This window comes from Styela clava, chromosome 8 (genome assembly GCF_964204865.1).
Source record: "Styela clava chromosome 8, kaStyClav1.hap1.2, whole genome shotgun sequence".
In the NCBI taxonomy this organism is placed as follows: Eukaryota; Metazoa; Chordata; class Ascidiacea; order Stolidobranchia; family Styelidae; genus Styela; species Styela clava.
The window spans coordinates 11,901,064-11,911,786 of NC_135257.1; the positions used below are offsets into that span (position 1 = coordinate 11,901,064).

The following is a 10,723-nucleotide window of genomic DNA, read 5'->3' on the forward strand; positions in this document are numbered from 1 at the left end:
AATCAGATTAACCAGCTTTTCTTAATATCAAACTATAGTAGTAACCTAAAACTCACGCTTGCTTAAAACTCTTCGTGTAATTAGTATTAAGATTTTGACGTAAATACGTAAAGTCAGCGTATATTTTATGTACCGGTAAGTTCATTTGAATTCAAACAATGCATTGTTCTCGCTGTGTTTTAAAGCATGATTAATTTAACGAACCCGCAAGTAATAATAATTATAAATACAAATTAATTTCCGTACAAAAAGGTGCACAGGAGTTCACTTGTTTTATAATTGTTAGTAGCGGTCTGGTTATGACAATCCTTCCGCCCGATCATCACTCTCCAGGTGAATAATCATTTGTTATGTATTTATAGTATATTTATTGCGTCATTATAAGTTGATATTTCATTCAAAAGTCTTGCATATAGACAGTTTTTTTTTTCATGCGAGGATTTCTCTTCAAGTGATTATGTTACGTAAAGAAGTTTAGCAATAGGGAAAGCATGGCGTATACTTTCAATGGATATAAAGCTTGTTGTATTTGGTATGTTAGATTGTCAGTTATATGAAGAATTTGAATCGAACATTCTGCTTTGAAAGATGCGAGGAGAATATTGCGAAACCTTAACACGCTGAAGACACAGCAAACATTAAAAACGGGTTCTTACATCCACAGCGTTTTTTTTTATAATCGCATATTAAAAAATATCATTCAGCATTATGTATAGACGTCCAGCATGTGACTAACAACAACTTTTTTAAAACATCCAACAATCTATAATTTGGATACAGAAAGCATATTTAGGATAATCAAACATAAATATTAATTTAATATATTTTAGGCGGTAAAGTTATAGTTTACTTTTCATTTTATATTAAATTATAACTATTTGTTTGTAATATAGATATATATCTCTACATCAAGTTAACTAGTTTATATTTGTGAATAAAAAATTCCTTCCAAATGATTTTGTATAGCATTTTCATCTTGCTGTGCATGTCGGCATGGACTATTTCAGGCTTCAACCTAGATATGAATGTGGGTTATTTTACGTCTGATAGCGGACGACTTTACAACGAATCAAGCCCACCTGACCCTAAAAATTTGAATCATAATGTAACATCCAAATTTTTCGGTTATACAATGGCTTTCTATCAAGAAAGTACAGAAGGAAAAATAGCGTGAGTATAAAACTAAACGATACTCCCGAAGTATGTGAACCAAGATGGCGGACACCGGAACGTAGAATGTGTCCCAGGTTAAGGTTAGGCCATATTTTTAGGTACAAATACTACGGTAGTCACTTGGCTAGTCCCCGAACTCGTAATAGAACTAAAATAAGGAAAATTGGAATAAAATTATGGCCTAACCCTAATTTGGTACACATACTACCTTCTGGTGTCCGCCATCTTGGTGCACATACTTCGGGAGCGCCAACTAAACTAAGCTTTCATTTGTAGAAACACCTAATATTTAAAAGAGTATGAAGTACGTTAATTTGTAAGAAGGAATGATACGACAAACGCGATAGACACTTTAGGTTAAGCCAAAGAAATCAATATATAAATATATCACAAATAAATCACAAATACTAACCCAAAGTGAAATAAACTAATCAAACGAAAAAACAATAATGAAATTGTTAACATCTGTTGAATTGGTTATTATAGGAACTAAAAGATATCCCAACTTCCTATCAATCTTATTGTGAAAACAATTTTTTCTCTGGAAATTTGTTCAGACATGATAGTATCTGATTCGATAGCATGATGTGGGTAAGGTTGTGGACTGTGGTACATAAGCATGTTAAATTAAGGGCAACCGGTAGGAAGCGAGGAAGTTATAAAGTTTTACATCTGTTGCGTCCAAACAGCTAGCAGTTGAAGCTACATGTTATAGTGAAATTCGGTCATCTAACAAAAAGTTTCCAAACCACCTCTTCATATGTAATATTACCAGGAGAGGGTGAATTTGAATTTAATCCATATATATTCCTAATTCCGACAGCCTTATTATTGGTTCATCTGGAAGTAAAGTTGATCAGACTGACTCACAAACAAACAGCACTGGTAAGTTATTGAAAATATCCTTTCAAAATAAAATTTAATTTCCGGGGTCATGCAAGCTTCAGTTGATTGAGAAATCATTTATTTAAGTACCGATAATAGCTTTTTTTCGAAATACAATATATGAAGATATTCAGTTATTTTACTTGAGCAAGCAACCAAAATTTGAGTTGTAAACATTTTCACGTTCACTGATTGACGTTTGATAAATAACGTTCACATACAATACTGTTTGCAACAATTTATAGATATTTTGAGACGGATTTGAGCTGACACCAAATTCACAGGTAAAGATATGTCTACATGCACACTTTCTTGATCTCATCTCATAGAATGAAAAAACGCCAAAGAATCTTTAAACACAATGTGTTTGCAGTTAAACTTTCGTTTTCCTGAGAAGTGGTTTGTCACACGGCGCTACTTTCGATTATTGCCAGTCATCAGTAATTGTTGTAATCGATGACGACATAAGTTCGTTTGTTTATTTTTATTCAAATTTATAAATTCGAACTGTCTTCCTATATATAATGGTGAATCATCACATACGTACATGTTGAAGGCATCCGCAAAATTGTCTTTGTCACACCAAGCTTCTATATTTATTGGAATGCTTTTTCTTTCTGTCCCAAAACGGAAAATTTCAACCGGCTTTACTCCATGATTTCCCCGTTCACTTTTTATTTTATTTAAAAAAAAAAAATTTATTTTGATAGGGAGCAAAATTATTTCAATCAAATGAATAGCCTGATTTTATGAATACCGGTTTTGTTAATTAATTACGAAAAGAATGAAATATAAAAATGAGGAAATATGAATTCTACGTAGTCTGCTACGTAGGACTACCAACCATTCTATATACAAAGATCAAAGACATTTGTCCGCGGAGACCACACCTCGATAAATCAGCCCTTCATTTTTGCCGAGCTTGCATGAAATTCTCTCAAATTTTGGCTAATCAGGGATAGTATTGTTACGCAATAGATAGTGAAAAAAATAACTTTCCATTATTATTGTCAATAATCTCAATTGATTGTCCAATTTTGTATTTGGATATTAAAAAACTCATTCTCGCCAGTGTGACGTCTAATTAAAAAAAGCAATTCCAATTTATATTGTATGGGTACTTTGACATCTTAATTTCCCAGAAAAAGAACGCTTATCATAGAAATTAGATTTTATTAGGGTTCGGAAGCAAGTAATCCACAAACAAAAATGATTTACTTATTATGCAACAATACGATGATAGTATCTTACATCCTTGTATTGTGTTTATATTATTATTATTTATTAGTATAATGAATCAGACGTTGGTGCTGACGTTCTTGCGTTCTTGCATTATTTCCAAATAGGATATTGTGAAGAATTCACGAATAACCAGTCGTTCGTTTTAGTAATAGTTGATTGTTTTTATGGAGCTTCACGATGGCATTATATTGTAAAACACGTGATTTGCTATGTAAACCTGATTGAGCCAATGAGCCAATATTACATATTGATTTCAGTATATATATTCTTACATACAGAAGCTGCAGCAAGTGTTCATTTATGTGGATTTTCGACTTCTTTATTTTTTGATGAATCATCCAGTGAGTGCAATATGTCCTATCCCAGTGGAACATTATCAGAAGATGGATTTGGACAAGTGGTTGCAATTTCTCAAGATGGAAATATGAAGGTATATGATGCAATGATGCGGACTCGCACTCGAGATTTGTGTCTAGGTTCACACTGAGGAAAAACCATAACCATAGAGAATGTATAATATTAACAGAAATATCTTTGTTTGTTACTCCGTGCGTTTTGGCAATATTTTTTAAAAAATTTGTACAAAGAGACCACATATTAAATTGCAGAACTTCTAAAACAAAGTTCGATTCCATGCGCATAAACAGTGTTCCCAAACATATTAAATAAGACCGCCATCAGAATCACAACTAAATTTAGAATATCAATAGTGAATAATAATCAAACACGTCATATATGTGGTGTTAGAAGGAGTCGAATATAATATCCATTCAGACATATCTTTGAAATTCCAAATATGTCTACATTCAGGCATGCTCACCTACGAAAAAACAAGTATGTGACAACAATTACTATTCTCCTGGATTTTGTTACGTATCTTCTGATTCCGGATCATCCTGGACAAAAGATGCGCAGACTGATCAACTACGTAAAACTTACCTAATCTGCTTTTTTGGGGAATGGTGTAAATTAAATCGGTGAAAAATTCCAAAATAAAAACTAGAAAACATCCTAAAAATTGGAAAACCCTGTATTTTTTCGATCAGAATTGATATCTAAACTTTAAAATCCGCTAAGCATGTTTTAAAAATTCCTTAACTAAATTTGTTTGCATATTTTTTTCGCAATGTATGACAACCTGACATTTCAGGTTGTCCAGCCGGGCACGTTGACGTGTTGTTCGTGATAGATGGATCAAGGAGTGTAGAGGAAGCCAATTTTCAAATCGTAATTGCCTGGGTGAAGAATGTCACAAAAAAACTCGATTTAGAAAGCGGTCATACCAGTGTTGGCGTTGTTCAGTATTCTTCCTACAACCCGGGGTTTGTAATTTGTAATCAGCGAAACTATATATATGTATATACTAAATAACCATTAATAAAAAATTTGACAAAAAATGAAAAGTAATCGATAAATAACAACAGTTGTTTTCTGATTAAACTTGAACGTTTGTTATTCATACCATATAAATTAAAATAGTATTATTTTGCGCTGTTTCAGACAACCAATAAACGATCAAACATACATAAAGACGGAAATCGAAATAGGACAGGAAACTAATCAGACTTCCTTCGAGGTATGATTCAATTTTAACTGATTCAGTTTCAGAGAAATTTTCTACTAAAATATAAATTTATTAAGAAAATTTGATCAGATAAATTGCGTTGAAAGAAAATAACATATGTTTACGATAGGTACCACATCTGCAGATCACAAAATTGATAATATTTTCAATGTACTGTTTCAGGCAGCAGTTGGCAATATTTCATATTACCAATTTACAACACCTACAGGTTATGCATTGAGAAAAGTGATGTTTGATTTCAATGGAACCAAAAATTACGGCAGTCATAACAATAAACAAGTAATGATTCTACTCACTGATGGAAAGTAAGATATATTAAACACAAGATAAAATATTTACATATTACATTAATCAAAATCAAATTGCTACAAACATTTGGAACACCTCCTTTGACACGCCTCCTTTCCTATGTTGATTTTTTCGATTTCCGTTCCCCAGAAATTACTCGCAAGTTAGCCTACAATAAATGTCCCACGCGCCACAGTATAGAAACTTGTATTTAGTATAAAATTACAATTATCTTCATATTTTACCCCACCTTCAAATGGAAACTTCAACATAAATCTCGCTTTTCAGAGCTAATGCGGCAGATCAAGAATTTATTCCAGAAGCCGCCGCTGCGCTGCGTGATATGGGAGTGATAATTTTTAGTGTGGGGGTTGGAGATGCGCAACCAACCGAATTGCAGGTAAAAATAAAGTATATAATTATTGTTTTTATGATAATCAGTTTTCTATAGCACATATTTATTTGTGATATGAACACTTGTAAACAACGTAAAACTTATTTCTACTAATTTTATTTTAATTTAATAAAGCACCGAGATAGCATGTCGGCGGTGTTGTCCATTGTGCTGAGTCATTCCTGCGTGGGTTTGCAAGCTTGAATCCCATGCAGGGCAAATTGTGTGCAAGAGGATTGCTGGACTCCTCGCCGCCGGTTACGTAACCGCTGGTCGGTTACGGGTTTCTCCGCCATCAAGTCTATGCATTTGAAAACAACAACAAACTGGTAACCGAACCGTGGCCGTGGTTCGCCATATGATGAAGCTCTTATCGGATTGCCTCACCTCACCGGGATGAATATGTAAATCCTTTCCCTTCCTATCCAATATAAACAAATATTTCAGATCATTGCCAACGGGGCTGAAGGCAACAACGAAAGAGTAGAACTGCTGACTAACTTTGAAGATTTGGATAGTATTGTAGATGAGTTGGGAACAGAAATAAGAGCGGTCAATCCCGAAGGTAACGTGATACAAAAACATGATATGATTTTTCTTATCATATATCGTCAATACTTTTTATACAATACTTTATATATATATTAGTTAAACATCAAATGGGATTTGTCAAAATCCAAATATTTCCGTAGCGCACTCCCCGCTGTAATTGGAGCATGGTAAACCGTAGTAGTATATATTTACGGGTAAACTATGCGGTGGAAAAATTTAGCTCATGTGACCCAGAATGGCATCAGCACTACTAATACTACACTCACCTACCTATTCATGTGGTGGTCACGAGAGGGATATTGAGCTGATCATAATTCCAAGACTTGCGAAATGAGACCATATTAGTTTATTTTTACGTTAGGTGGAGCTGCGGATTTGTACAATCAGACCGGTTTTTCAATCGCTTATAGCAAGAAAAATGGGGTGAGTTACTTGACCTATAACGAACCCATGACAGAGTGGCTAAGAATGAAAACAAACAAGTTGAAATAAATTATTACAACAAATTTAAACTATAAATTGTTTGAAAACTTCCATTTTCATTGGCGTAATTCGTTTTGTAGTTTTGAGGGAATCAGTTTGAGCGGTTTTTTGTTTCGTATACTCATTGGTTTTCTGTATAAATGTAACTTAGATTGTGTCTAGATTCTAATTAAACTAATAAAATGAACCGTGCTGCCCATATGTTCATAAAATCAAATTACAATCGTGCCATCGGTCCACACTTTTTGAAAATAAAAACTGTATAAATAAACTCACATTTCAGGATTTCATGCTTGTTTTTATGTTTGTGTGAGTGTGAAATGGTGTGACTGGTGTGTGTACGAATTCTTTCATCGGCTATCGAAATGAAGACGCATCCGATTTTTCGGCGGATTCTGAAGGCTGATCGGTATCATTGCATATTAAGCGTCGTTATCCTTTCTCTCTGAAAGTAGGAATTCGGACAGGACATTTCACAAAATATTATTTATGAAAATAAAAACGTGGCGACTGTAACCAAAATTTTACTTCGATTTTGTCATCAATCGATCTTAATGCATATATTCGCCTGAAAAATATCCCCTTCAATACAAAGTTTGTTTTGAACTCGTTGCGGAGTTAAAAAATATCTGCCGTATAGGGTATAATGAATCGCGGATGGAATAGATCAGTTGGCTGTTTGGCAAAGATGCAGTCTCGCAGAGACTTTTTGGCATTCAACATTCATGTTTTATGTGAGTATTTTATTAATTAACTAATATCTGGTACCGGTACCAGTGTAAGTAATTATGAGCAAGGTAGCCAAGCCACTTTTATTCAGATGCCCTTTTCTTCTCTCAATACAATTACCGATGAAACAGCCGCTAGGTGCTGAGGCGGAGTCGAAATCGTACCCAGGTTGGCTAAGCTTCTTCGTTAGTCGGTTGCTGTATTGAGCTCATCTTTTGTGATGATATCTCGATCATTTATTAATCAGATCAGATTCGGAAATATTCGATTCGAAAATAAAATATTCGAAACTTACATCCCTAGACTCATGGCTAATCTACTCCCTGACTCCTGTACTTCCAAGTACAGAAGTGCTCAAAAAGCTTAGCGCTGTTCTGAATATTACTAATGACAAAATTTCAAAAAAGTTTTGATACTTCGCTTGTTTTGAATTGTACTTGAAATTTCCTCAGGATGAATATGTAAATCATATCCTAGCAATTCTTAATGCTATTTTACTTTTTCGTCCGACTAGAGATGAGTGTTGCAAGTGAAAAAAGCTTATTTTCAACCAGCATTGTTCCTAGTGCAGTAGTGTATATACCTACCGTCTACCGATATGTACTTTTCATCAGTTTGTAATTATTTTAAAAGCAACTCACACTGTTCTGTGTGATGTGAATTGACGTTTTTCTGTGTAAATCTGACTGATAAAGAATATAGCCCTTACGTTGTTGTAACAATCAGGTTATTACAGAATTAATTTATTCACATACTGTTTTTTAAGAAACTCAAATCTAAAAAATAGCCCGGATATTTTTTAACAAGTTTTGTGGAAAAGTTGTCACAAGATGTCAGAACCTATGGAGCAGTCGGACGAATATGACTCAAATATATCAGATTATCCATCAAGATGGCTTCATTTACGTAAAGTTTTAGAACGTGGTGGGCCATTCTGTCATCCTGATTTTGATCCTTGTCCAGACACTTTGAATTTTATGAAAGCAAATTGCAAAATTTTGGTTATTGGTGCTGGAGGTCTTGGATGTGAACTTCTCAAGGATCTTGCATACAGTGGATTTTTGAATATTGAAGTTATTGATATGGATACGATTGATGTTTCAAACTTAAACAGACAGTTCCTTTTCAGAGAAAAAGATGTTGGGAAACCCAAAGCTAATGTAGCTGCTGAATTTATTAATAAACGCATTCCAGGTTGTGTAGTAGTTCCTCATTACTGTAGAATAGAAGATTTTGATGCTGATTTTTATCGGATGTTTCATATTGTAGTCTGTGGTTTGGACTCCATTGTAGCAAGAAGGTTAGACTCTCTTAATTTATTATTAGGACACTTTGGCTAATTTTGCAAGCGAATAAGTAGTTAGTTGAATTTGTATTAAAAAATCATCAACTCAAATGCGTCGGTATTGTACTGATTTACTACTGTAGTATAATAAATATACAGGGTGGGTGTAAAAAATAGTAACATTTCTTTGTCCCACTCTGTATATTGTGAAACACATGCTAGGGAATATATTGTAACAGTTTGTGTAATTGATTTTCAGTTTTGATTTGAAGCCTTATTACAAAATGTAACTTAGATAACAGTACAAGCACAGGTGCGTTTGGAGTTTATATATTTTGCAGCAAAGAAACTTTGGTTTGAATTATTGCTTTGTGAGTTGTTCAATAATGTTAATCTGATTTTTCACAGATGGATTAATGGAATGTTTCTGAGTCTACTTGAATTTAATGATCAAGGAGAGCTAGATCAAACAACTATGGTTCCAATTGTAGATGGAGGAACAGAAGGTTTCAAGGGCAATGTAAGGGTTATACTTCCCGGGATGACTCCATGCATCGAATGCACTCTGGACTTATACCCTCCTCAAGTAAGACCATTATATTTGGATATAAATTTTATGTATTTTCTCTTGGCAACAGTGTGTCAATGCTCTATTTTTTTAGTTTTGTGTAGTTGTATGAGACAGAACTTGAATATGTGTCTGAAACCCAATTGAAAAACCTGATTAAATTGTGATATTTTGTCAATTTGGGGTAAATTTCTATTTCAAATAAAACTTAGAAGCAGCAGCAGAATTTATTCATTCATCCGGAATTATTTTATTGTGAATATTAGAATACCTTTTCTCTGATTAAACTGAATTATAATTTAATTCCAGAATATAATTCAAACAGAAAATCACAAAAATGTTGACTTTTTCCATAATTATAATTTATATACCTTTACATATAAAGTTGTACGAGTAATTTGAATCATTTTATGAAAACTTGAAACGAATGTCTTCGTTACTTGGTCGCACTAAATCCATAAGTATGCTTTAATAATAGAATCCTAGACATATTCCTATGTATGATGGGTTTACTTGGTGTATATTTATTTTAAGGTGAATTTCCCAATGTGCACTATTGCTCATACTCCGCGGCTTCCTGAGCATTGTATAGAGTATGTTAAAATCTTGTTATGGCCACAAGAAAAACCATTTGGACTCGATGTTCAAATTGATGGTGATGATCCAGTCCATATCAAATGGATTTTCAACAAAGCAGTTGAAAGGGGAAAAGATTACGGAATCGAGGGAGTAACATACAGATTAACTCAAGGTGTAATAAAGCGTATTATTCCGGCTGTGGCGTCCACTAATGCAGTGATTGCAGCAGCATGCACTTTAGAAGTTTTGAAGCTTGCGTCAAGTTGCTGCATGCCATTAAATAACTATATGATCTTTAATGACGCCGAGGGAATATACACATATGCATACGAAGCTGAGAAAAAAGAGGATTGTATAGTGTGCAGCCTACGGCCACAGAAGCTAAAGTTTCGAAAATCTGACAAGCTGCAAGATGTTCTTGACTATTTGAAGGTGTGTTTTTTGTTTAAGTTGATAAGATACTTAGTAACTCTATCAATAAGATGGCTATTCATAGCAATTTAGAATGGATTAAAAGGTTAGTTCAGATCAATGTTTTTGTCTTGGTGTGAAGTAAACTTCCCAAATACAGTGCTTGTCACTTTGACATTAAATAGATCTTCCGTCAATAAAAAACATTCCGAGAACTTCCTAATTGCTTGCTATACTGATTTACAGGAGAATTCTGCTTTACAAATGAGAGCTCCCGGTCTCACTACAAGTGTTGGTGGAAAGAATAAAACTCTTTATATGAGTACGGTCAAATCTATCGAAGTTGCCACAAAACCAAACTTACAGAAGACATTGGATGAACTCGACATTCAAAATGGACAAGAAATTGTAGTTGCAGATGCAACTTCACCGAACCCATTAATTTTTAAAATGCAGTATGACGAAAAATGAACCTATCTAGTATAATTATAGGTCTATTATTAGATTTTGATTGGTTTATAAAGTTCCTTTTAATTTGCTGAACTGAGT

General features: G+C 33.8%; 2 protein-coding genes across 2 annotated transcripts; both read left to right on the plus strand.

The window, feature by feature from the left end:
- Positions 1-902: 902 nt before the first annotated feature.
- LOC120346172 (integrin alpha-D-like) lies at positions 903-7,957 on the plus strand. Its single transcript, XM_039415842.2, has 10 exons — positions 903-1,170; positions 1,997-2,058; positions 3,579-3,730; positions 4,111-4,228; positions 4,451-4,622; positions 4,801-4,876; positions 5,048-5,190; positions 5,462-5,573; positions 6,015-6,132; positions 6,481-7,957. Exons 1-10 carry the CDS (start codon positions 953-955, stop codon positions 6,609-6,611), a joined length of 1,302 nt encoding a protein of 433 aa, XP_039271776.2. The 5' UTR covers positions 903-952; the 3' UTR covers positions 6,612-7,957.
- A 111-nt stretch (positions 7,958-8,068) lies between these two features.
- LOC144411640 (NEDD8-activating enzyme E1 catalytic subunit-like) lies at positions 8,069-10,708 on the plus strand. Its single transcript, XM_078115475.1, has 4 exons — positions 8,069-8,631; positions 9,025-9,202; positions 9,719-10,195; positions 10,421-10,708. The coding sequence occupies exons 1-4, from the start codon at positions 8,162-8,164 to the stop codon at positions 10,643-10,645; spliced, it is 1,350 nt and encodes a 449-aa protein (XP_077971601.1). The 5' UTR covers positions 8,069-8,161; the 3' UTR covers positions 10,646-10,708.
- The last annotated feature ends 15 nt before the right edge of the window (positions 10,709-10,723 follow it).

Coding starts and splice junctions, on each gene's coding strand:
- LOC144411640 (XM_078115475.1), top strand. CDS start 8,162: ATGTCAGAACCTATGGAGCAGTCGGACGAATATGACTCAAATATATCA. Junction 9,203..9,718: donor TGGACTTATACCCTCCTCAA/GTAAGACCATTA, acceptor ATTTATTTTAAG/GTGAATTTCCCAATGTGCAC. Junction 10,196..10,420: donor ATGTTCTTGACTATTTGAAG/GTGTGTTTTTTG, acceptor ACTGATTTACAG/GAGAATTCTGCTTTACAAAT.
- LOC120346172 (XM_039415842.2), top strand. CDS start 953: ATGATTTTGTATAGCATTTTCATCTTGCTGTGCATGTCGGCATGGACT. Junction 1,171..1,996: donor AGTACAGAAGGAAAAATAGC/GTGAGTATAAAA, acceptor TAATTCCGACAG/CCTTATTATTGGTTCATCTG. Junction 4,623..4,800: donor TATTCTTCCTACAACCCGGG/GTTTGTAATTTG, acceptor GCGCTGTTTCAG/ACAACCAATAAACGATCAAA.